Source organism: Dipodomys merriami, unplaced genomic scaffold, assembly GCF_024711535.1.
Source record: "Dipodomys merriami isolate MVZ:Mamm:240054 unplaced genomic scaffold, mDipMer1.0.p SCAF_3, whole genome shotgun sequence".
Taxonomy (NCBI): domain Eukaryota; kingdom Metazoa; phylum Chordata; class Mammalia; order Rodentia; family Heteromyidae; genus Dipodomys; species Dipodomys merriami.
Window position 1 is genome coordinate 102,771,791 of NW_027204492.1, and position 27,734 is coordinate 102,799,524.

At 34.3% G+C, this 27,734-nt stretch overlaps 1 protein-coding gene across 1 annotated transcript in view; it reads right to left on the minus strand.

The window, feature by feature from the left end:
• Positions 1–27,734, minus strand: part of Il1rapl1 (interleukin 1 receptor accessory protein like 1) — a 1,184,015-nt gene that overhangs the window by 991,201 nt on the left and 165,080 nt on the right. Inside the window, exon 2 of the mRNA XM_070040687.1 lies at positions 13,468–13,573. Coding sequence (XP_069896788.1) covers positions 13,468–13,549 — 82 coding nt within the window. The 5' untranslated portion in view covers positions 13,550–13,573. The remainder of the gene's footprint in view (positions 1–13,467; positions 13,574–27,734) is intronic.

The window sequence follows — 27,734 nt, forward strand, 5'->3', positions numbered from 1 at the left end:
CCAACACAATAATCATGTCTGGTCAACTCACTCCCAAACACTAAGGATAAAACTTTGCTGAGAAATGAAAAGTCAGATAAAGCTATTCATTTGCTTGTGTCGTAGTTGGCCACAGGATGCTATGTGCAAAGCATTGCATGAAAGGTGGTATGGTTATGAAGGTAAACTATTTCGAGATCATTCCTCAAGGAATTTCCAGTATCAGAGAAGTTGTGACAAGTGTATAAATCATCCTGGGAAAATATACAGTGTGTGATGAGATACACTGGCATTCTTAAATCTACCCATCAAACACAAATATATATTAAGCACTAATTATGCAATGACTCTTTTAAGCACAGTGATTCTAAAAGACATCTACATAAACATGTATATTTTTTATACTCAATGAGCTTATACTATTTAGTTGGGTAAATAAAAAACAGATGTTAAAATGCAGCAATCATAATCACTCTTGAATCATCAGCACCTGGCATATAGAAGATCCTTGATAACAAAAAAAGTATGCTTTATGAGACTGGCACCAATCTCAGTACTCAGGAGGCAGAGATCTGGAGAACTGTAATTTAAGGCCAAACTCAGGCAGAAAAATTTGCTAGATTCCATCTTTAATATAACCCGTGTAATGCAAAATCTATTTGGGTTTCTTTTACTAAACCATCTTATAAATTATCTATACATTTTAACCTCTTTTTAAAAAATCCTGGTATAGCTGATATCAGTCAAAATTATCAAACACACCGAACAGCAGAAATTAAACAAGTGATTATTAGAACCAAGTATTTTTTTCTTTCAATAATATGAAGGATGTTCTATGCACAAAAGAAGGAAACAGAAATGTATTTGTATACATTATGTGTAAATACTTATAATTGGACACAAAAATTGTTTAAAAAGTTTGGAAAGATTGTGATTATGTTAGTGCTGTTATGAGTCTGTGTCTATATGATGTGCACATGTGTTATATGGTATATGCTCCTTATTTTCAATAGTATTTATAGCAACTAAGGCCCTTTGTATTGTTTCAGTGTTAAAAAACAAAAACAAAATATTGATGGTGGTGGGTTGTTCATGATTGTAATCCTAGCTACTCAGGAGGCTGACATCTGAGAATCATGGTTGAACGTCAGCCCTGGCAGGAAAGTTCATGAGACTTGGCCTGATTACTAGTATGCTCCATTAAACTTTACTGTCCACAGAGTCTTTCATCTTCTACTGCAAACTCATTTCACAGGACTAAGAAGAAAACAAGCCAGAAAGCATGGACCTATCCACATGTTACTCACTCTCATAGTTTATCAGCATCTCTTAACTATAGTAACAAGAAAATCTGAGTTATGTAATGGCTTTTTTCACATTTTGAAACATGAACTATTAAAAGGATAAAATCCTTGGTGGTACCTATCAGTAATCCCCACACTTGGAAAGCTGAGAAAAGATGATTCTAGCTCAAAACCAGCTTGTGTGTGTTTTAGGCTACTCTGTACTACATACTGAGACTCTGTCTCAAAACAATCAATTAATTACATTAATTTTTAATGAAATGACAAGTCCTTAATGGCAGTAACATACTTTAAAGGATTTTCATACTTTATAAGATGAATGCACTTTTCAATAATTTAACTTCTGATAATTCAAGGCTGCAAATCAACCTGATGTCGTGAAAAATTCATGTATTTGTCTCCTTAGAAAGTCTCAGTGAAGCCAGTCATCAGTGGCTCATACCTATAATCCAAACTACTCAGCAGGCTGAGCTCTGGGGGTCAAAGATTGAAGCTAGCCACAGCAGAAATATCTTTAGGCCACTTATTTCCAACTATTCTATATTTATTATTGCATTTATATCAACCCTAAAAAGCCACAAGATGGCATTGGAGAGTCCAATAATTTTATAGAACATATTTATGAGAAAAACCGAGAACAATCGTCCTTGCTGGTAGTTGTCATTTTTCTGATGTGATAATATATTTGAGAAAAATATAAGTTCTTTAGAATATTTCTCTTTCCATATATGAAAATAATTTGTCATTTTGCAATATAGTATTTATATCATATATAGAATATATATGATATTCTATATATGATATGTATTAGAATATACTTATTGAACTCCAAGTAAAATTTCAGTGGCAGAACTTTACTGAAATTAAGGCAACAAACTTAATTGGAAAATATTTTACTATAGTAAGTAGAAATAGGAATGACAATTGAATAATGTGAACAGTACCTGCAAAATAATGACACTTACAAAGAAATATTTGGGAGGCATCGATGGCTCACATCTGTAATCCGAACGACTCAGCCAACTGAGTACTGAGTATCACAGTTTGAAGCTAGCTTGCACTGAAACATCTGTCTCCAATTAGCTAACAAAAGTGTTGAAATGAAATAGTGGCTCAAATGTAATGTGTGCCATAAGCAAAATCCCACGTGACCATTGGGGGCCCTGAGTTTAAACCATACTAGAGCAAAAAAAAAGAGAAATGTTTGTATATAGTCCCCAGGGATTTTCATGCTTGGCTAAATTATCCATTGTCATTGTCTTAAGGTAACACTTTCCATAACATTTTCAAAAGACCATAAATCTACAAAAGAAAATTTGCCTTGAATCAACAAACAATAGACTAAAACAGAATTTAGTATTTTGTACTGTCAAAACTTCTTTTACATAGAAGTATCACCATCTTGAAGAAAAAGAATCTTATTTTTAATATAGCTGTGCAAAAGTATATGTAAGCACTATTTAACAATAACTAAGAATCATTTTGTCCATAAGTGAACCTTTGTTTTAAACTAATATCCTCTACTCTGCAGTGTAAGAACAAACTGCAGAGCATGAAGTTAAGTGCAGCTAACAATGGTCAAGTTCTCTGATCCAATTATGCCCTTCAAAATGTGTTTGATCCGTTTGCAAATACATAAAATATGCTAGAGAAGAAAGTATTATTTTTTGTACTGAGTATCTTTGAAAGTATTTAGTATTTGAAAACAATGAAGAAAATGATGACTTTGTAGTTAAACATTGTCATTTTATGAAAGATCAAAGAAGATATAAAATGATTGAGGAATTGTCCAAATCAACAAGCTTATTCGGAGCTGAATTGAAACCTAAATCACAATTTCTGGTCATGTGGTTTTCATAGTACTCAACAAAGCAACCTAAACCACTTCTGGAAGAATAACAGAGAGCATTTGTTTTTAATGATTATTGTTAGAGATGAAAGTTGGAATGTCAATATTAGCTGTTCCTGGAAGCATCCTGTCAACTGTGGCAATATTCAACATGAGGATTAACCCTGGAAAATTATAATACACTTACAGGCCACCTTTTCTTTCTATTTGTATGAACTAAGGTCCTGACCTGAAAATAATATAAATATTATCTGACCTTCCAGAGGTTAATCTATGGCAAACATATTTCAGATGTAGGTAAAAGAAATTTGTTTGGAAAAATTATATTTTATTACAATCCTTTTATTAGCACTGAAAGTTTCACACATATCACCTAAATACAAAAAGCATAATTCCCAGAGTTAAACAAATATAAAAAATATTTTTGATATAATGACTTGTTAATAATACTTTTAAAAACATACATATGATATCAACCTTTTCTTAAATCTCTTCTCTTGGACTCTACATTCTCCTGGATTTTCTCTAATGATTTTTAGTTATTTGACTCAATCTGTACAGAACTGAACATGATCACTCTCATTTGAAGTTTTATCTGTCTCTGTCACTCTATTTCTGTTTCTGTCTGTCTGTCTGTCTGTCTCTCATTTTTCCTTTAATCCCTTTTCCTGACTGATTGCTCTTTCTCCACCAACCTGTTCATGGTCAGGTCCTCATCCTTCCTTTTTTGCCTTTCCTTTCTGTCTTATCTTCCTGCCTACATCCCCCAGACAATCTTTTTCTCTCATGCTGTACTCAATATGAAGTTCAATCTAGACTTCCTCTCTTGACTTTCATAGAGAATTGAAAGGTAGTTTCCACAAAAGATATGTGTAACCAAATCTGTGAATTTGACCTTAGTTGAGTAGTACATTTGAGTAGTACATTTGCTGGTGTACTTAAGAATCTCAAGATGAGATCATCCTGGATTATCTGATGTGTCCTCAATCCAAAGTTCTTATATGAGAAACACAGGAGGAGATCGGAGATATAGAGGAGAAAGTGATATGAAGGTGAAGGGAAATGGCAGACAGCTGTGAAACCAGGATCAACTGAAGCTACCAGAAAATCAAAATGGCAATGAAAAGACTCTTTCATAGAGTCTTCAGAAGGAGTATTACCCTGATCATGCCTAGACATCAGATTTCTGGCTTCCAGAACTGTAAGAATAAATTTTCAGTTTTAATTCTGGGGCTTCATGGTAATTTATTACAGCAACCACAGGAAATAATATGTCTAAAACAATAATACCATTAGCTCAATATTCCCAATACCTGGCACAGTTCACATGTTTCTAAATAAAATTAATTCCATCACTACTCCTCCATGAATAACCTACTCATCATCTTCTCTGTATAATTGGCAATGCTGTCAATACTAACAATAGCCAACTTCCCAAATTATTCTACAATTCATTGTAAAAACAATTACCTGATACTGTTCATTCTTTTTAGGGAAACCGTTTGCTTTTGGGGGCCCTCAATATATCTCAGTTGATTTTTACTGAGTTGCTGGCTGATCATACTTAAACCTCAATGTGTTCTTTCCTATAAGGAAGATTATCTGTTCCAAACCATTTTCACCATGCATACTTCTATAAAACTTATATATTTCTCTTCAATGTAAAAAGAGGTTTGTATAAATCTGTGCATGGCATGGTTGCATGCATAATGAGTAGTTTCATCTTTATGGTTTGTGAAGGAAACTACAATGAGATCTACCAAACAGAATTTCAGTCTTAAAGACCGAATTTTCTACTGAAATGATTTAAGGTAATTAAATACCTCGGCTATGTTTTTTTTGTTCTACATGAGAAAAATCCAAAATCCCTTGTAAGACATACAATACATTCCAAATGTATCCCCAATCTACCTTTTCATCTTTGCTTTAGTCACAAAGACCTTCCTTACTGTTCTCTTTAAATAAGTGGTTGTTTCAAGTTTTTCTGCTTCAGGGACCTTTAATATGATTGATAGCATCACCATTCTCCCATTTCAGAATGATTCTCTTCACCTCTTTCTTTCTAACCTCCCACATCTAATTGATCATCAAACTCAATGGATTCTAACTTTAAAATTTCCTTCCTATTCTCATTTCTGGTACTTTGAGTCAGAAAATCATTTTTGTGTCAGGTCTTTATCATTGAACAATACTCAGGCTCTTTTAGGCTACCACAAGGAAAAAGGGATATTTTTGACACAGTGATTTTGGAGTGTGGGTGAATCTTAAATGTCCCTATGCTCCAAAACATCATTCGTGTCACTTTTCACTTTTTCTTTTCTTTTTTCAATTCCTTCCTTATCTTCTACCAAGTGTTTTTTCTCAATCCTTCCATATTTCCCACATACTCTCCTGTTTTTATCATGGGTCAAAGATCATATGGCCCCTTCAACAAAATTTTTCTACATCCCTCTTCTGAGTTCCTTTCTTCCCATCTGGTTTATAAACAACCATTCTTTCTCTAGACTCCAGTACATGCGATATGAACTTTGTTTGAATTAACTAACTACAAATTACACTAGATAAAATAATACCCTTGCAAAAACTGTGCCCAATGCTAGGGGCTCATGCCTGTAATCCTAGCTACTCAGGAGACTGAGGTCTGAGGATCTCAGTTCAAAGCCAGCCCAGGCAGAAAAGTGCTTGAGATGCTTATCTCCAATAAACTATGAAGAAGCCAGAAGTAGAGCTGCAGCTCAGGCGGTAGAGCAGGAGCCTTGAGCAAAAGAAGTTCAGGGACAGTATTCAGGCCCTGAATTCAAGACCCAGGACTGGCACAAAAACAAGTAAACAAAATAAACTACTGTTCACAACTTTATCACTAATATATGAGTATGTTATAAAACATGACAAAAGGGATCATTAAGCAAAGAATTGCTGGTATAGAGTGGAAGCTAGTAAAAGTCAATAAAGGGACTTCTCTGTAGTCTCCACAATTTCTGATTTTGGAATTTGACATAAAAAATACAAGAAAGTGGTGAGGAGAAGAGGAGAATACAGTCAAGAAATCATTGTATGTCATAGCATTAAGAAGAGTAAGGTAAAGGTTTGGGTTGAAGAATGATGAGAATATGGAAGCATGTGACATTGATCAAGATGTTATTGTCATGAATTGCTTTGACAAATGGCAAAATGAAAAAATACAAGCATGCTTATTATCTTATATTTGTGAAAAATTGCTAATACAGAGATAGGACACTGATAATGTCCTAATTAGTGTTCTGATACCCAAGCAATATTATAGATCATCAGGGGCCCTATAGTTAACAAATTATTTTATTTTTCTGTTTAAGTAGTCACTATCTACGTGCTATGATAAAACCCACTTCTTCAACTTGAGTTTAAATGGCCACCATTAACTGGCTGCTAACCATACTTTGCTATCCCTCACATCTCCAATTGAATACATAGAACAATACATTATGTTTTATAATATATATAGTGATATAGTACCATACTGCTATATATTTATTAACTTGAAATGGTCTCCTCCTCATTTAAATCTTGGTCAAGTTGGAAGATCTGTCCACATTTGCTTTTACCTTCTTCATGTAAACTGACTATGAACAAGGTATTACTTTCCAAATTGTCAATAATCTATGACAGCCCTATATAAAATTGTTTTGAAAAAACTAAATCATATGAAAGTGAAATTCACAGATATATCATATTATTACCACACCAAGGCACTGAATAGTTATTGTGAGCTATTAGTTCAATTTTTTTATTGTTCGGTCATGGAGTTTGAACTCTGGGCCTGGGCGCTGTCCCTGGGCTGTTCAGCTCAAGACGAGTGCTCTACCGCTTGAGCCACAGCACTACTCCCAGTTTTCTAGTGGTTTATTGGAGATAAGAGTCTCACGGACTTCCCTGCCTGGGATGGCTTTAAATGGCGATCCTCAGATCTCAGCCTCCTGAGTAGCTAGGATTACAGGCATGAGCCACCAGCGCCCAGTTTATTAGTTCTATTTTTATTAGACTTATCCAATTAGAGACACCACCTAAACAAATAAAATTATTCCAGATTTAATTTCAAAATTTATAAAATGTATAATAAATACAAGAGAAAAATCTTTTTAAAGGGAAATTTAACTTCAGCTTTGCATTTCAAAGAGTAAAGAAACAAAGGCTTAGGGTTTGATTTTTGCAAGCTCTCCCAAAGGAAAATAGAGAGAAATATCTCAAATTTTTGACATAGTTTAAAAACTAAAAGTTAACACATGGTAACATAATAAAAGGCAGATGTTGGGAGACTAGTTTGTCTCTTAATCATATGGAATTAAGCTCATTGACTTCCACAAATGCCCAAGAGAGCTCATGTACACAAATCACATTGGCAAGAGATAGAAATAAACAACTAGACTTCTTTTTTTCATTTTGATCTAGTAAAATCTCAGTTTACATGGGAGGAAATAAACATCCACAGATAAAAGTCACAAAGACTAAACTGTCTTTGGTTCCTCAACTACTGTTGACTTCTATAAAGTATTTAGGCAAAAGTCACCAGTTTCAGAAAATCTCTGGAGACTATTTTACAATTGGTTTCAGCCAAGAAAAACATCTAAGGAATTTTATACAAAATATTGTCCATCATTATCTTTTTACCCCACAATAAGTAGTAGCTTTGGGATACATTTTGTATCTTAAATCCATTTTGGAATATAACATTTTTCAATTTATATACTGCTTCTTCTCCATATTCTCATATAATTATAAATACTGTATCTATCCTGAAATGACTTGGTTATTTATCATGTGTCAGAAACTATGAGCTATATTCCTTTCATGATAACCACTATTCATTAATACCATTAAAACCAAAATGTATGTACAATCATATAAATAGCTCTACAAAACAGTAGTAAAATTCCCATACAAAAAAATCTGACAAATCGCTTTCTTTCTAACGTATTTGAAACTACATTATTTTTGTGTCAGTCCTGGGGCTTGGACTCAGGGTCTTGCCACTGTCCCTGATCATTTTTTTTGTGTGTGGGGGGTCCGGTCATGGGCCTGAACTCTTGGCCTGGGCACTGTCCTTCAGCTCTTCAGCTCAAGGCTAGCACTATACAGCGCCACTTCCAGCTTTTTTTTTTCTGCTTATGTCATGCTGAGGAATCAAACCCAGGGCCTCAGGCATGCAAGGCAAGCGCTCTACCTCTGAGCCACCTTCCCAGCTCTCCCTGATCATTTTTGTTCAAGGCTTGCACTCTACCACTTGAGTGACCACTTTACTTCCACATCTTGTCATGGTTAATTGGAGATAAGAGTCCAGGCTGGCTTTGAAGCTTATTCCTCAGATTTCAGCCTTTTGATTAGCTAGAATAACAGTCATAGGCCACCAATGACTAGGCCTGGGGCAAACACTCAATATTTGCAATGGTTCATTGCCTTTATGTTGTACATATTGTTTATTCTGAGTTTGTTTTTGCATCAAAGTTCTCATATTGTACCTTATATTGATGGCGCTTTATGTAAAAATACATGTTTGGTTAAATGCCTCTATTTTAATTTATCTATATTTTCATAACACCGTATTAGTCCTATAGTATCTTCACTGTTATAATTCAACCTGTAATTAAAAATTACACAGTCACTCATTTATGTACTCATTAATTCATTGAGACATTTCTATGAATCTCTGAAAGCTATACCATATTTGGTACTATAGAGATTACAAGCATAAATGGTTCTGGCACTCACCATCTTACATTCTAGGGATGAATATAAAAGCAGAGTACTCACAAAACACAAATGATCATTGATTTTCTTCTTATTTTCTATATTTAGGATACTCCAGCTTCATTTCTCTTCATCATTTAAAATTCTTCCACTCACACTTTAGTTCCTCCAAAATGGTATAGTAATACTAAGTAAATAACAGTCTTTCAACAATTCATATTATTTTACAACTCTTGAGCCTGACCTCAAATTCAATCCTTGATAAGAAATGTACTCATTACCTTGCTTGTGTAACTGTAACCTCTCTGTACAGTATTTTATACACATACACACATACATTATGTATACACTTTCAAACAAACCACCACTAATTACAGACACCACTAATTACAGACACCATATCATACTATCTTCTTTGAATGTCCTGAAAAAGATACAGCATTTTGTAGATATTATCTTTTTAAACAATATAATGATGAAATTTTATCATTAAAAAAATTGACATGTTAGTTTAGGCCTGTATTCCAGCACTTGGGAGGCAGAGAGGTTATGACAAATTCAAGGCCAGCCTGAGTAATATAGTAACTTTGTTTCCAAAAAACCAAGTGCTAGGAATATAACGTAGTTGTAGATTTCTTCTTTTTTTAATAAGTTTTTTTTTATTGTGAAAATGCTGTACAGAGGGGTTACAATCACATGAGCAAGGTAACCAGTATATTTCTTATCAAGCATTGTTTCCTCCTCTTTTGTTTCCCCCAAACCATCCCTTCCCTCCCATCTCCACAACTACATTCTCTCCTCCCCCCCGAAATTGTAAAGTTCATTTTTCAACATAGCGTCTTACATTTCATTGTTTCAATGGGTCAACCTGTATCCCTATTTAAACAATTTGTTTTTTCCCTTTCACTCCCCAAATTATACCAACATCCAATACAGTGAAAATGGGTTATTTCTAACTGAGCATTTGTAAGTACTGAATTCAGTCTCCTACAGTGAAAACTGAGTTCTCCAAATACACAGTAGCAACAATGAAATAAATCATTTGCAGACAAATACACTAAATAAATGAAGGAAGGAAGTGGGAAGAGAAGAAAAGATAAGGGAAAAAGAACATATCAAACTAAATTTTCTAAATTAGTTGACATACGAACATTCTCATATAAATCACTTACTTTATATATGTTTTTGTATGGAATTCTACAAATGACAGCAACTCAAATGTTTACTATTGAATTGCCATAACACTTCAAATACTGGAGGGAGGTTAGTAACATTGGTAATCCGTGTTTTTCTTCAAGTTCTGCTTATCAACTTGTTAAATATAAACATGTTCAGGATGAAAATCTATTGTGTAACAATAGAATATCTGCTCCCATATATGTTAGAAGTCTTCATTCTCAATGTATGCACAAACTCATACTATTATCCAAGAGACCACATCCAATCCTCATTTGCAATAATTTACACATATCTAAAATGACATTTAAAACAAAGCCTTAGAAGTTGAATTTTGACTTTTTAAAACAAGGATATTATAATGACATAACTACCTAATTAGGTTTAATTTGTTCCTTAAATTAATAGTAGCAGGAGTGCTAGCCATGTGATAGAAATAATATATCTCTAAATTGTGTAATAAGAGCTCCTATTGCTTTCAAATTAGTTGGGTTAATGAGAAATACTTCCTTCTAAATTTTTATGAAATGATCATATTTGTAATTTTGAAGTAAACATTATACATAATTAACATGCTATAAAAATCCTGTTATTTTAATCATATTTTATATATTATCTTTATTTTTATATATACTGGGGTTTTTTGTTTGTGAAGCTTGAACTGTGGGCCTGGGTGCTGTCCCTGAGTTCTTCAGCTCAAGGCTAGCACTCTACCACTTCTCATTTTCTGGTAGTTTATTGGAGATGAGATTTTCAGGGACTTTCCTGCCTTCGTTGGCTTTGAACACAATCCTTAGATCTCAGCTTCTTGAGTAGCTAGGATTACAGGCATGAGCTACTGTCACCCTGCTTATTTTTATATATTCTTAATTATTAAGATATCTAGCTTCAGTTTTCTAGTGGCCATGGTGAATTAAAAAAATGTTTCTAATAACTGTCATGAAGAGAATTGAATTTGAATTGTGTTTATTAAACTTTCAAAAAGATTGATAAATCAAGAATAAAAATAATTAAATGCTAAGAAAAAAATAAGTCTATGTAATTTTGGTTAATATGCAAGATCCAACATCAGAAATTGATTTTTACTCCCTGGCATTAATGTCTCTGGTTTTATAGGTTGGGCTGGGCATGAAGATTGAGCTATTAATCTTTTAAGAAGAAGATGCCAAACATACTCTTCTTCTACTTGATCTATGGAGATCAGTAATGATGATATTCAGTAAACTTCACAGGTGCCATGGTAACAGACATCATCTGAAATTAGCTCAAGCTATAAAAGTATCTTCATAAAATAATATTGATTCTCAAGTTAATACGGTTAATATCCCTAAACCAACCAAACAAGCAGACAGTCTTCCATTTAGGAAGTCCATATGCTGTTGGTATAGACAGAGGGAGAAAGAATAACAATTCATATTATGGAATAAAGTTAAGATGCTACATTTCCAGTGCTTTCCTTAGCTGTCATTTTACACTATGTTATAAAAGTACATTTTTTGAGAGGTAACAGGTAGGCATGTGATAACTAGATTCTTTTTTTCCCTTTTGATGGTTCTGGGGGCTGAACTCAGGCCCTGTCAGTGAGCTTTTTTGTGTTCAAAGCTAATGCACTACCGCTGGAGCCACAGCTCCAATTCCAGCTTTTTCTGAGGAGTTTATTGGAGATAAGAGTCTCCCAGATTTTTCTGCCCAGGATGGCTTTGAATTATAATCCTCGACACTCAGCCTCCTGAGCAGCTAGGATTACAGCTGTGAGCCACCAGCACCCTGCAACAACCAAATTCCTAAATTGAAGACATAGCTTCAGAATTTCCATCTAATTTCTGATATTTTAGCAATATCTACCTAAAACAATATGTCATCAAAAATAAAAAAAATGAAATTTGAAATGGGTCATTGAGTTTTTCCAGGTCACTAGAGGAGGAGATAAGTTTCCAGTCCTTCCATATTTCTGGCTTTGTTCCATGTTTCTCAAATGTACAATTTGTTCCCAAATTAGATCTTATAGAGAATAAATCTGAATTATTTATGACTTCAATAAATAAAGCATAGATCTGACATGCTCAGAAACAAGTGAATAAAACAGCATTTTATATAATTAGGTCAAAGAATCATAAGCCTTATGATGTTTTAAGGTTTTATCAATAATCATAGTCTTACAATTTTCTTTCATTAAAAAAATCCAGAAAAACAGATGAAACTCTATGCAAATACAAAGACACTATTTTTTTAACTTGCCTATGACCACAATGGCATGCACACACACACACACACACACACACACACACACACACACACACACACACACACACACACACACACACACACGACCAAATGGTAAAGGATCATCAATAGACTCACAAAATATATTTAACTTGAACTCTTGTCCAAACACAAAGCCCTTCCCAATTTCTTCTTAGAGGTTGTTTTGTTTTTTCCAGAAGGCATTCATGAAAAGAGAACTGCTCTTTATTTTCCTTGAATGTAACCTTTTCCACTGTATCATAAACATGATTTTGAAGCCTCTTAACCTAAAAGACTGATAAGGTTGCTGCACAGCCCAATCTCATCCCCTTCATTCCTTCTCCTTTCTGAATTCCAAAGGCAACATCTGTTATATTATAGCACTCTACAGCTCTTGAATGTTATTTCATCTTTGTTTACTATCCCTCTGGAACTAATAGGAAACATATCCTAGTTCTAGCAGCAAGAAATATAATGTGTATGCACTTGTTTTATAACTAAAAGTTATAACTTCAAAAGTTTTGTAACTAATCATGAAGCAGGAGCTTGGCCAGGCTTTGTGTATCAATGGCTTACTAGGTACATTTTTAAATGACTACATACTCAATTATATTAACCATTACTTTACTCTCGGTATCAACCGTCAGATAGAAACTCTGATGCTTAGTAACATGTAAAGGTTTTCACAAGTTTTAAAATAACCTGCTTAAGAGCTCTTTTCCCTACTATTATACTCTAATTTATATTTCTTAGTAAAGTATTATGGAATGTCCTATGAAAGTTTCTTCAAAAATACTGATTCTTCCCCTTAAATGTGTCCAAGCAACACAGCAAATAGGCTGTAATACAATCCTAAAAAGAATGTGTCTTAAGCACAACTGAAAATGAAATGCTAAGCTATAATATTTTGTATAATATTGAAAATGATACTGTGAAAGAAAGCTGGAAACCATACTATATGATTTGTTTAGCATTGAACTCATTCTAATTCCTAGTAATCAGCAGTATAAGCTACATTCATTTCAACCCATTCCTATCTTTTTTAATTTCCCATCAGTACACTCATATACCTACAATATCTCTACAATGTGGATTCCACACATTTCTCCACCTCTTACCGATGGCACGTCTGTGAATGTGGCATCATCATTTTAAACCATGAACATGAGGAGAGGGGAGGGGAACAGTTCTTACCAGAACCTCGCTTGGTCACAACCTTCAAACTCTGAGTAAAAGTAGCATACAAGAGAATCAAATGTGGAATCGGAGCTTTCATCTTTCAGCGCTTAAAGTCTGCTCCCTAAAGATTAAAAGAAAAAAAACATACATTGTAAAAGATATATAGAAATATTCTAAGATTTTTGTACAACTTTTGGTCAAAGATAATTGAGACAAATACAAAAAGTAAAGAATAGGACCAGTGTCTCTTTTATATTTTCCCATATGTTGTGATTTCACATTAAATCAAAATTGGTAATGTCAAATGATGTCCCTGTAAGCCTATAAAAATGTTTTAATATCTTGTATTCCCTTAAGGTTTCAAGTTTCTCTAAATTTATTGCCCCTGGTTGTATTTAAATAAGTCGGAACAATCCATGCAAAAGAACTATTTCACTAACAATTTATTTTTAATGTAAAGTCCCCAACTGACATTTTAAAATATGCCATGCTGAATAGAATATAATTTTACCCAGTGTTATTCTTCCTAATCAAGATGAAACCGTAATTTGTATGCCTCTAAAGATTTGTGATTTCACAAACTCTCTTTCAGAAACCTCAAAAAGACACTTCATGGGATTTTAAGACTTTTGTCTCTATCAAAAGAAGCTACAAAGTGGAAAATACAAAAATATGCACCAGTTTGTTCTGTTACAAGGTTATCAGCAGGGAAGGACATTACCTTACTGCTTTTTGTTTCCAAACAGCAAAATGTTTCACTTGAAGTTTCAATTAAGTATACATTTTCTACCCCCAGAAAAAGGTATACTTTGTTTTTCTACTTTTTTTGAGATAAAATGCACAAATTTGCATGAAAGTGTACATTGTGATACCATGATAATTATATATGTCACAAAATATCACAATCATGTTGGTTTAAGACATCTATCTCTTGATACAGTAAACATATTTTGGTAAGAGACCAGAACACTTAAAATTGACCCTCAGAAAAGTTTACATTACAGAGTTATTAACTTTGGCCTGTATTTGATTCACAACATACATTCATCATACAACTGTAAGCCCGAATGCTTTAACCAGCTTTCCCCAATATTTCCTAGCCTTTGGCAATTAGCCATTCTATCCTGCTACTTTTATCTTTTGTTGCATAAGACTGAAATAGTAAAGGTGAAAGACTGAATTTCAAACAGTGGCTACTCAGAACACCATTTAAATATATTGTTCACTCATGACAGCACAAGTGTCTGTAAGATCTCTGAGGACTGCTCATGTCCAGCTTTCCATCACGATGACTTTATTAAAGATGTGGAAACTGAAATGCTGATTGGACACAAATTTTGCTCTCCAAGGGTTTCACACATCACTGAATATTTCAAATGATTAAATCATTCACATTAATAAGTCAGTTAAAATACATTTTAATTTACAAAACAAAATCAAAAGCTATTCACTTGCAGCCAAATGCCACCATCATATTAATCTGAAAATCAGAGAATTTATATAATCATATTGAGAATAAGCTATTTGAATTCCATCATACCTTTAGATGATAGCTGGTTTTGTTTGCTAAACATGGAACTTGGCATCACATTAAGACATAAATGAACCCTAGTCCAAAGTGCTGATTTATCAGGCATATCTGAGAAACTGCCATATTAAAATGTAAGCTTGAGTCATGTATTCCCAAAACTCCAGTCCCAAATCTTATTTCCCAGCCATCTTACTAACAGGAGCTGCAGGAAATATTCAAGTTGATATCTTTAGCCTTCAGGTTAGCAGTAAGAATCAGTTCTGTTCTCAGTGTGAGTTTAATCAGTGCTGCCCAAGAAACTCCAGATCCAACTATGCACAGAAAACCCTTCCAGCTTAACTATCTTTTACTTTACTCTCATTCAAAATACTATTTCCTTACTCATTTCATTTCTATAAGGCATTCAGTACAGTTTTCAATTCTATTTCTTAAAATTAAATTGGTTTGGGATGTACCAACATGGTGACACCAAAATCCTTAAGTGATCTCTTGAAACTGTTTATCAGGGAAAACAAAACAACAACAAAAATATATAGCATTTTACAGACTTAATATCTTGGTCAATCCATAGTAATATTTTCAACCTTCTTTGTGGAAATTTCTTATATCCTAAAGTGAAAAAATTAAGTATGACTAGCCAAAGATATTCAAGATTTGCTATGCTGTTAGCAAAATAAAAATTTATACCCAGATAAAGCAATGCAAATTATGTAGAGCAGTTTCCTTTATCAGCATGGGAGATGTTCTGTTAACTTCAGTGGATGTTTGAGAGTACAGATAGTACTAAGCTTATTACATACTGTTTTTATTTCTTATACATACATACCGATGACAAAGTTTAATTTGTAGGTTAGAAATCAACAACAGAAAATCAACAAAAATTATAAAATGTATTGTAACTAAAGTTATAGGACCCTCTCTCTATATATGTCTATTGTACTACAATCACCTTTTTAGTGATGATGTGAGATGATACAATGGCCACATGATGAGGTGGATTATGTTGACATTTTGACATTGGATAATTACATAATGGTTACTTGAATAGAAGCTCTGTGAAACTACCACAATCAATCTGATAACAAAGATGGCCACATAAAGACTATAACTGAAACTATGGAAAGTGAAACTGTGGATAAGTGGTGCCTAAACATTTGTTGAGGTTCTCACTTATTTCCTGGTTGTCACATTGTAGTTCATACTAGCAGCAAACTAATTCACTTAGTTTAGAAGTTGAGGATGGTAGGGGGAAAACAAAGGAGTAGGCAACAATGCTCAATAGGAAATGTACTCATTATCTTGCTCATGTAACTGTAACCCCTCCCTACAGAATTTCTACAATAAAAAACATACAAAAAAGAAAAATAACCAAATGTACTCATTACCTTACTCATGTAACTATAGCCCCTCTTTACGACATCTTTACAATAAAATAAAATTATAAAAAGAAGACAAAAAGAAGGCTTCAAATTCTAGGTGAATGGCCCTAAACCTACTCACCTATTTCTTATGAAGAATATAATGAACTATTTAATTTCTAATAAATTACTCCTTAATCATACACAGAATCAGTACATTACAGTGCTTATAAGTAATAAGTCTGCCTGTTATTTTTTTCATCTCAACTTTACCACCTATAAACTGTATGATCTTTGGTAAAAAACTCATCTCCTCTGTGGCTAGTTTCTCTACTACTACTACTGCTTCTACTACTCCTACTACTCCTACTAATACCAAATTAGTAAATAAAAGGTGCTATAGTTATTTCTGATAGTAATGATATGATATTATTGATCCAACAAATATCTTCTTGCTGTGAAAGTTTTTATAGATCAACAAATTCTACCCCACACTATTAACCTTCATCTTTCTTTTTTTTTTCTGGCAGTACAGGGGTTTGAACTCAGGGTCTCTCTTTCTAGGCAAGGATTTTGCCATTTGAGTCACACCTCCACCTAGTCATATCTCTTTCTATTCTACTAGATTTGGTGCTCCTGCAACACAATTGTGTGTTTTATTCAACTTTATTCCATTCAATGCTTAATGAATACAGGAAGGAAGGAAGGAAGGAAGGAAGGAAGGAAGGAAGGAAGGAAGGAAGGAAGGAAGGAAGGAAGGAAGGAAGGAAGGAAGGAAGGAAGGAAGGAAGGAAGGAAGGAAGGAAGGAAAGAAGGAAGGAAAGAAGGAAGGAAGGAAGGAAGGGACAGAGGGAGGGAGGGAGGGGTAGATATGGCTGTTACTCTATTCAGTACAACATAAGCATTCAAACCTATCACTTGATAAACACTTACTGAGCATAGACTAGTTACAAGATGCAGTGCTATGGTACAGTGGGGACACAAAGTCACTGCAATGTAGTCTAATAAAGAAGGCTCACACACCAATAAAGGAGATAAATGCTTACTTACTTAATTAGACTGGTCCTGTTGCCATATGGCCAGTATAATGTGCTGAGGGAGTGAAGGGACAAATCTATTAATTCTGTTCCAGGTTGAGGCTACTGAAGTCATAGGAAAGGACTTTTAAAGGAAGAAGAATATCATCTAGGCCATGAAGAAAAGACTTTCTATGGGAAAGGACATTCTGGATAGAGAACAAAGAATTCATGAACTAGTTTTAGGTAGAATAATGCCCCCCACCAAACATGTCCACATAAAAATCCTTAGAAACTGTGACTACATTACCTTGCAGAGAAAAAGGACTGAGTACGTGTAATTAAGGATTTTAAGATGATAGATGATCATTGAATTGTCTAAAGTAATTGCTAATTCTTTTATAGATGGAATGTAGAAAATCAAAATCAGAGAATGAAATGACATGGGTGAAAATTAAAAGGCAGAGATTTAGATGATATGCTTTGAAAATGGAAGAAAAGTCTCTGAAGAATATTTGTTGTCTTTAAAAGCTACAACAGAAAAAAAAAATAAAAGCTACAACAGTTAAGGAAACAATTTGTTCTTTTGATCATCCAGAATAAATGCAGATATACCAATGCCTTGATTTTATCTCAGAAAGACCTATGTTGGACTTCTGCACTCCAGAATTAGAAAAAAAATTGAGATTGTTTTAAGCCACTAAAGGTGGTAACAATTTAGCACCAATAAAAGAAACCTAATGCAACATAGAGGCAAAATGACAAGTTTTAAGACTGTAGTATAATTAGACCACAGGTTGTAAGGAGTAATAACAGAAGCTGTAACTACCAACGTAGACTATTACTAGCAAAATAAGTTAGATAAGAAGTTGGGACTGTTCTTTCAGGTCTCCCCAAATTTTACTCATGTTTTTATCAAAGTTCATTACCCAAAAGCATTTCCTACATTCTGATCTCTTTAAATCGCAATGCATTTTACATATATTGACTATTTTTCCTCAGAATATACATTACGACTTTCTCAAGTTTCTACTTGTACCATTTTCATACAATTCTAAGATCCTTTGCAGTTTAGACAATGATAAGTCAATGAATACTTTTTAGACATTAATATGAATTGTTGTTTATAAAATTTAGGTTAAAGTTGGAGGAACTACTTAGCAGTGGTACAGAAAGAAGAAGAAGGAGGAGGAGGAGGAGGAGGAGGAGGAGGAGGAGGAGGAGGAGGAGGAGGAGGAGGAGGAGGAGGAGGAGAAAGAGAGAAGAAGAAGAAGAAAGTAGGCCTTAATATAACAACAGCAAAGTCATTCTTTCTGATGGAGGCATAGAATTCTAGTGTGTGTGTGTGTGTGTGTGTGTGTGTGTGTGTGTGTGTGTGTGTGTGTGTGTGTGTGTGTGTGTGTGTATGTATATATATATATATATATATATATATATATATACCACATTTTCTTGATCCATTCATCTACTGAGGGGGCATCTGGGTTGCTTCCATATCTTAGCTATGATAAATAATGCTGCAATAAATATATTTGTGCTGGTAGCTTTGGTATGGTCTTGCTTGTGATCATTAGGGTAAATGACCAAAAGTGGGATTGCTGAGTCATAGGGGAATTCTATGTGGAGTCTTTTGAGGAACCTCCATACTACTATCCAAAGTGCTTGAACAAGATTACACTCCCACCAACAATGACATTGCCCCATTTGTTAGGAAATGGAAAGACTTGGAAAAAATTATATTCAGTGAAGTAAGCCAGGCCCAAAGAAACATAGGTCCCATGGTTTCCCTTATTTGCAATAACTAGTATATGTTTGAGACAAGCAGAAACTGTCAGATAAGTTGATGTTAGGCGAAATGAACCCCAAGATAAGGACTCAAGCAACAAAGATATTTCTTTGTTGCTTTGTATGTCCCTCCCCCACAGTATAACCCCTGTTTTCACTGTATTTGATGTTAGTATTATTTGTGGAGGGAAGGGAAAAAATAAATTGTTTAAACAGGGATACAGGTGGACCCATTACAACGAGATGTACAAGTCCTTATGTCGAAAAACGAACTTTACAACTTTGGCGCGTGGGGTGGGGGTGGGGTCAAGGGGGAGAGATGGGAAGGGGGGAGATGCTTGATAAGAAATGTACTCATTACCTTGCTCATGTAATTGTAACCCCTTTGTGAGGTATTTTCACAATTAAAAAAAACATATAATAACAGCAAATACTCAGGAAACAAATCACATCTGGAATTAAAACACAGTGACATTAAAGAGTATTGAAAAGAAGAATCAGGAATAGGTGGCTCACGATTGTAATCTGAGCTAATCAATAGGTTGAGATTTGAGGATCAGTTCAAATCCAGCGCGAACAGAAAATCCATGAGACTCTTAACTCCAAGTAATTAAAACAAAGCCAAAAGTGAGTTATAGTTTAAGTGGTAGAGTGCCACACTTGAGGGGAAAAGCTAAGGGACAGATTGCAGATCCTGAGTTCAAGCCCAAGGACTAGCAAACAAAAAGGAAGAAAATATAAAGCACATAGTTTGGAGAATTGGAGGTTATTATGGCACTGTATTTTCATAACTTGTGTATGTGTATATATATATATATATATATATATATATATATATATATATATATATACATGTGTGTGACATTTTGGAAAATGAAGGTGTAGAAATATATAAAATTATATTTGGTTCATATTAAACTAAAATTGCCTACAAAAATCTTTTAGTTGATCTGATATTTAAATTTAAAATTATTATCCACTCAAGGCTAGCACTCTACCACTTGAGCCACACTGCCACTTCTGGCTTTTACTATTGATATGATACTGAAGAATCAAACCCAGGGCTTCATGCATGCCAGGCAAGCACTCTATCACTAAGCCATATTCCCAGAACCAGATGCAACAGTGATACTCACAAGACAATGCATTGGAAATAAACTATACAACCTGGATATGTGGGTTGGGGGGACAGAAAGTAAGAGAAAAGTGAGGGAGGGGGTAAAAATTTAGATAAGTAATATACTCGCTACCTTTCGTATATAACTGTAACCCCTCTGTATATCACCTTGACAATATTTTAAAAAAAAACTATTATCCAAGAACTTGGTAGAGAGATGGAAATGAAAATATTGAAGTTATAGCTGATGTTAAAGTCATAGATTAAGATAAGAGGAACAAATAAAGAGAGATGGCTTACATTTTCAGTCCTGGGATCTAAACATAGGTAAAGAATAAGCAAATGAAATTAAGGGAGCATAAATTAGGAAGGACTTGTGATAGTGAAGCAAGAAAGCATAAAGATATAATTAGAACACATGTGTAATAAGGATTAAAATAGAGAACTATTTTCAGAGTTGGAAGGATCCTGGTCATCTTTATATTACAAGCATTAAAACATAATCGTAAAATTTAAAATGGAAAATGAGCTTTATTTGCTATTTTTCTGAGTGACAAGATTCAGAGTCCACAAATGAAGGTAAAAAAAGCTGAGAGATGGCTCCTGTTAAGGAGAGAGAAACTTCTGTGCAAAATGAAGTAAAGGGTAAACAGTACCAGAGGAAGAAAGAGAAATTAAAAAGTAAGAGATATTAGACGAAGGGAGTTAGAACACACCCTTCTAAAGGCAAAAAATGAATTCAAGTAGATGAAAACAAAGGTAAATTTAGATGGGAAATGTGGAGACACTACATGCTTATATTATTCTATTTGTAAGTATAGTAAATGAGTTTTCAAATGAGAAAGAACTAGATTAAGGAGTCTTATTGTATAGTGTTAGGTAAGATACTTATTTCATAGACATGAGTAGATATTGTGTTTATTTCATGTTTTACCTATTTTCCACATAATGAGGTAGCAAATATCTGATTCAATGTTTACATTTAGAAGCAAAATAATTGTCCTTATGGTCACTGTTAGTGTTCAACAATACAATTCATCACACATTTTTTTTGGGGGGGGGTTGGGGACAATGTCTAACTTTGTAGCCTGGGCTGCCCTTCAATTCATGACTTTCCTGTTCTGCTTCCTGAGTTTTGGTAAGATAAGCCTATACTACCATATGAGATTAATTGTGGATATTTGAAAACACTAGCTCTTCTTATATCTCTTTCCCATCCTGGATATTATATAAAACTATCCCAAAGACTGATCTAATCGATTTGATTTATTCCTTAACATTTTCAAATTACTATTAAAATATCAACATTAAAATAAGCATTTTTCACTCTAATAAAAATTCAGTTTATGTTTGTGCAAGGCACAGATATAGCATATTTTCTAAGCACTCAATTTACATAAAGCAATGAACTTTAATGTTGTGAGATAGATTCCCTATGGAGAGGATAAACAGAGGTTCTTCATGACTCTACAACTGAAATTTACTATAAGGCATGATATTTAAAATTAGTCACAGGCAATCTTGCCCCTTATATCAGGAATCTTTGACTATTATTCTGAGAAAAATTAAATCTAAAAATGAAAAGAGTTATATATTTGGTTTTAAAATTTCTGCATTGAGTAGTATTCAAGGGTATAAAAATATATTACCTGAAACATGATAGATTGAAGGGAGAACTCAAATAGTATAATTCCTTAGAAAGGCAGAGCCAAAGTTAAAAAAAATAAAATAAATACCAGGAAGCATATACTAGAAAGGTATGGAGTAGGCCAAGAATAAAGAGTAGACTTGATGAGGAAAAGTATAGAATGATTAAATATATATCCAACAAAATGAAGAAGAGTGAAGGGAGTCAGGTGGTTCATGCCTGTAATCCCAGCTACTCAGGTAGCTGAGATCTGAGGACCATAGTTCAAAGCCAACCAGGGCACAAAAGTCCATGAGAATCTTATCTCCAATAAACCACCAGAAAACTAGAAGTGGCAATGTATCTCAAAGTGTTAGAGCACTATCCTTGAGCAAAAAGTGCTCAGGTATAGACTCAAGCCCTGAGTTCAAGCCCCAGGAATAACAAAAAAGAACAAATGGTACACTGGTGAACTTGTAAAACCACTAGTGAAAATAAATAATATTAATAATAGTTAACAATATGTTCAATATAAGTTGCAGATTAGTCAAGATCATATGTTTAGAGCATATAAAATATGTTTATGCCATTATGATATTTGAATCAATTTGTAAAACATAGTCACATGTTTGTTTTGTAAGTAGTTCTAACCAGAAGAACATTCATCCACATAGAGCTTGACTGATGAGGGAATGCTAGGGATCTGGATCTTATAACCAAATTTCTATACTGCTCTATTCTGCTCATTTGATGCAAAAGTCAAGGTGTCAATAAAATTGACAGTCATATGGTTCTTGACAGTTTCTCCTAAAGATGATGATGAATAAAGTACTCAGAAGATGGAGGCATAGAATTCCATTGTGTATATATACCACATTTTCTTGATCCATTCATCTACTGAGGGGCATCTGGGTTGGTTCCATATCTTAGCTATGGTAAATAATGCTGCAATAAACATAGTTGTGCTGGTAGCTTTAGTGTGGTCTTGTTTGTAAACATTTGGGTAAATGCCCAAAAGTGGGGTTGCTGGGTCATAGGGGAGTTCTATGTGAAGTCTTTTGAGGAACCTCCAGACTGCTTTCCAAAGTGGTTGAACAAGTTTACATTCCCACCAACAATGAAGTAAGGTTCCTTTCTGTTCACATCCCCTCCAGCATCTGTTGTTGTTAGAGTTCTTGATTTTTGCCGTTCTAACTGGAGTGAGGTGATATCTCAATGTTGTTTTGATTTGCATTTCTTTTATGGCTAGGGATGTTGAACATTTCTTCATGTGTCTATTGGCCATCCTTCTTTCTTCTTCAGAGAAGTTTCTCTTTAAGTCTTTCGCCCACTTATTTATTGTGCAGTTGTTTCTTTGAGGATTTGTTGTTGGGGGGTTTAATTTTTTGAGTTCCAAGTATATTTTAGATATGAGACCCTTGTCCGTTGTATGGCTAGTAAAGATTTTCTCCCAATCCGTGGGCTTTCTATTGATCTTGCTAGCTATGTCATTTGCCCTGCAGAAGCTCTGCAACTTTATGCAATCCCATTTGTCCAACCTTTCTTTGCCTCCATCAGAAAGAATGACATTGCCCCATTTGTTAGGAAATGGAAAAACTTGGAAAAAATTATATTCAGTGAAGTAAGCCAGGCCCAAAGAAACATAGGTCCCATGGTTTCCCTTATTTGTAATATCTAGTATATGTATGAGTCAAGCGGAAAAAGTCAGATAATGTGATGTCAGGAAAATGAACCCTTAGATGTGTATTTTAATGTTTGTTTTTCTTTCATGCATGTGTTTCTAACGCATTTATAAGATTATCTCTTTGTTGCTTTGTATGTCCCTCCCCCACAGTATAACCCCTGCTTTCACTATATTTGATGTCAGTATAACTTGTGGAGGAGATGGGGAAAAACCAGTTGTTTAAGGATACAGGTGGACCTGTTGCAAACAATGAGAAGTACAAGTTGTCATGTCCAAAACGAGCTTTACACTGTTGGTGAGGGGGGGAAGAGGGGGGAAGGAGAAGGATTGGGATGGGGGGGAGGGGGGAGGCTGGGAAGGGATGTGAAGGGTAAACAAAGGAGGAGGCTGCAATGCTTGGTAAGAAATGTATGCATTATCCTGCCCATGTAATTGTAACTCCTCTGTACAGTATGTTCACAAATAAAATAAAACTAAATTTAAAAAAAAGTACTCAGAAGACTAATGACCTTGACTAAAATATGTGTGGTCCTTATTTAAATGTTGTCCTAAGAATTAAACACAGTATCCTTTACTGTAAAGCCACTGAGTCCAATGCTATGTCCTGCAACCAGCACACTGGAGCTGTAAACCATACAATACTATGGGAAAACTGACAGACCTATTGTGTGTGGGACCAGATAGGTCTGGTAAGGGGAGATGTTTTCAACTGTCAAGAAGTTCAGTTCTTACTACCCAGCAGGTTAGAAACCAATATTGCTTAAGGAGCAAAATACTATAAGGTGTTCTAATTTTAAAAATGTTAGTCAAATTTTCATATAATCAATGAAGAAAATATGATTAGTGATATACAAAATTAGAAAAGAGAACTTACAAAAATACACCATACCAACATCAAATATGGGGAGTGGGATGTAGTTGTGGAGATGGAAGGGAAGGGATGGTAGGGGGAAAACAAAGGAGGAGGCAACAATGCTTGATAAGAAATGTACTCATTACTTTCCTCATGTGATTGTAATCACTCTGTATAGTATTTTCACATTAAAAAACTTATTGAAAAGGTCAGATAGTTGATGTTAGGTGAAATGAACCCCAAGACAAGTATTCAAATGTTTTTCTTTCATGCGATTGTTTCTAACATATTTATAAGATGATTTCTTTGTTGCTTTGTATGTCCCTTCCCCACGGTATAACCCCTGCTCTCACTGTATTTGATGCTGGTATAATTTGTAGAGGGGAAGGGCAAAAACAAATTGTTTAAATAGGGATACAGGTGGACCCATTGCAACAACGAGATGTACAAGTTGTTATGTGGAAAAACGAATTTTACAACTTTAGCAGTAGGGCAGGAATGGGAAGGGATGGGAAGGGGAAACAAAGGAGGAGGCAACAATGCTTGATAAGAAATGTACTCATTACCTTGCCCATGTAATTGTAACCTCTCTGTATGGTATTTTCACAATAAAAAAAATACACAATAACATAAGATGCTAAGAATAATATGAATCTTACTAAATTTTTAATGATCCAGAATGGATAGGTTTCTGGAAATACAAGTTATCAAACTTTACAAAACAATGTAATTATTAACAGCCCCAAACCATTTACAATTCAAAATGCTATTAAAGGGGAAGTGGCGCTATAGCTCAAGTGGTAGAGCGCTCGCCTTGAGCTGAAGAGCTGAGGGACAGCGCCCAGGCCCAGAGTTCAAGCCCCACGGCTGACCAAAAAAAAAAAAATGCTATTAAAGGGTAGATTGCTCAAAATGACTGGAGAATAAAACAAATAAGAATACTTCCAAACTTCCAAGAAACAGAAAATGTTGCAAGGAAAAACAATAATTATATTGGTGATCATTTAGAAAATATTTTTCAAATGGGCAAAACAAACTAGTACAACAATTATAAGTAATGTAACCAATTCTAAAAGCTACACTTGCACTAGCAGTGAGAGCTAATTTTACATTATTTATCTTTGATCTGGAACTCCTAGGCAGTGAAACAAAACAGGAAAAATAATGGTAACTAAGCCATCAAAAATGTAAGTTCCAAAATTTTCATTATTTGCAGTTGAAATTATAAAAACAGAAAATATCATGCCACTAAAACCGAAAATAATGTTCTCTAAGATGAAAATGTTGACACCATTTTGTCGTCACCATTTTCAATTTTGGCCATAAACTAACCTTTTTCCAAATAGACACTTCTGCTTAAAATCTAAATGATTTTTTTTATTACTGAGTAGTCAAATAAAAATCACTGAGAGTACAAATTTAGAAAAAAAGGGAAAAAGAATTTACTAGGATTTGAACATTGTACATGGTAGTTCTAGACATATCTACTTAAAGTATTAGTGCAAAAATTGATATATATATATATCAATGAAAGACATACATAAAGATGAAAGAAAGCATAACATAAAACAATGCATTTTAACGAAAACAGATTTCCACTGTACAGAAAAATAATGCTTTGGAAAAAATGACTATTTGGACCAAATATTAGTAAATCACACATATCACATTGTGAAGTAGAAAGGCCAAAAGCTATGTACATATGACCATATAAGATGATATTAAGCAAAATGAACCCCAAGATAGGGACATATGGTCATATAAGATGATGTTAAGCTAAATGAATCCCAAGATAGGGACACAAATATCTTTTTTCTTGTTTGCTATTGTTTCTAATATATTTATAATGTACCATGTGATTTTTTTGTTTCTTTGTATGTTCCTCCCCCACAGTATAACCCCTGTTTTCACTGCATTCGATGTCGGTGCCTTGCATCTTGTATATACACTTCTCTAATTTGGGGAGGTGAAGGGAAAAAAACAAAACGCTTAAACAAGGATACAGGTTGACCCATTGTAACAATGAGATGTACAAGACACTATGTTGAAAATGAACTTTACAACTTTGGCGGGGAAGTGGGGGATGGGAAGGGGGTAGTTGTGGGGGTGAGAGGGAGGGATGGTAGGGCGGAAACAAAGGAGGAGGTAACAATGCTCAATAGGAAATATACTCATTACCTTGCTCATGCAACTGTAACCCCTCTGTACAACATTTTTACAATAAAAAATGTACCAAATTTTTAAAAAGAAAACACCATAACAGCCAGGTGCAAGTGGTTCTGCCTGTACTCCTGGTTATTTAGGAGACTGAGGGGAGGAACTTGATTGCAGGCCAAATGAGACAGGAAAAAGTCTTTAAAATTCTATCTCAATGGAAGAAGCTAGGAATGTTGCCATGCATCTGTCATCACAGCTATGACAGAAAGCCTAAAATAGATCACTCACTGTCTCGGCATATGTCTAGGCAGGAAGAGAAACCTTAACTCAAAACCAATCAATGGAGAAAGGGGCTAGAGACATTGATTATTATCGAGGGCCTGCTTGGCAAGAGTGAGGGTTTGAGTTCTAGAAAAAGCCATGTATGGAGAGAGCCACAAAGAAAGTAATAGCAGATAGTCTCAAGGAGTTGATTACATCAAACCCAAAGCCACAAACAGGTGATTTCTGAATTCAAAATCAAAACAAAATTGCATGAACTTATGAGACCTAAAGTCTCAGATGACCTATGAGTTCTAGCTCTTCTTTGCTTTTAGTTTTGTGAGACCTTGATTTGAAGACCCAGGGAACTCTGTTCAATGGGTAAGTAGTATACCACTTTATTCATTAACCCCCATAGACATTTAGATAATAAGGTATTTAATAAACATTATTAAATGGTTTAATTAGTAATACAAAGGACTGGTAAATTATAGAGAATATCTGTAAGATGGAATATTACTCATTCATTACAAACATGTTTAAAGTTAATCACTTGGAAAAAAGTCAAAATAAAATGTAAAGGAAGCAAAAGTAGGATACAATGTTACACAGAGAGCATTATCCTTATTAAATATAGTAATATAAGTGACAGGAAGAACTTCACCACAGTATATCATATAAATTTTATTATCATAATTATACTTGGTTTGCTGTTTCCCCATACTGTTACATTTTTCCAATTGAAAAAGATGCAAACATATATAGCTTTGCATAAAATTATATATGTAAATATATATATATATATTTGTCCTTATTTTAAATATCATTTTTTGGGGGGTCCGGTCATGGGGCCTTCAACTCTGGGCCTGGGCGCTGTCCCTCAGCTCTTCAGC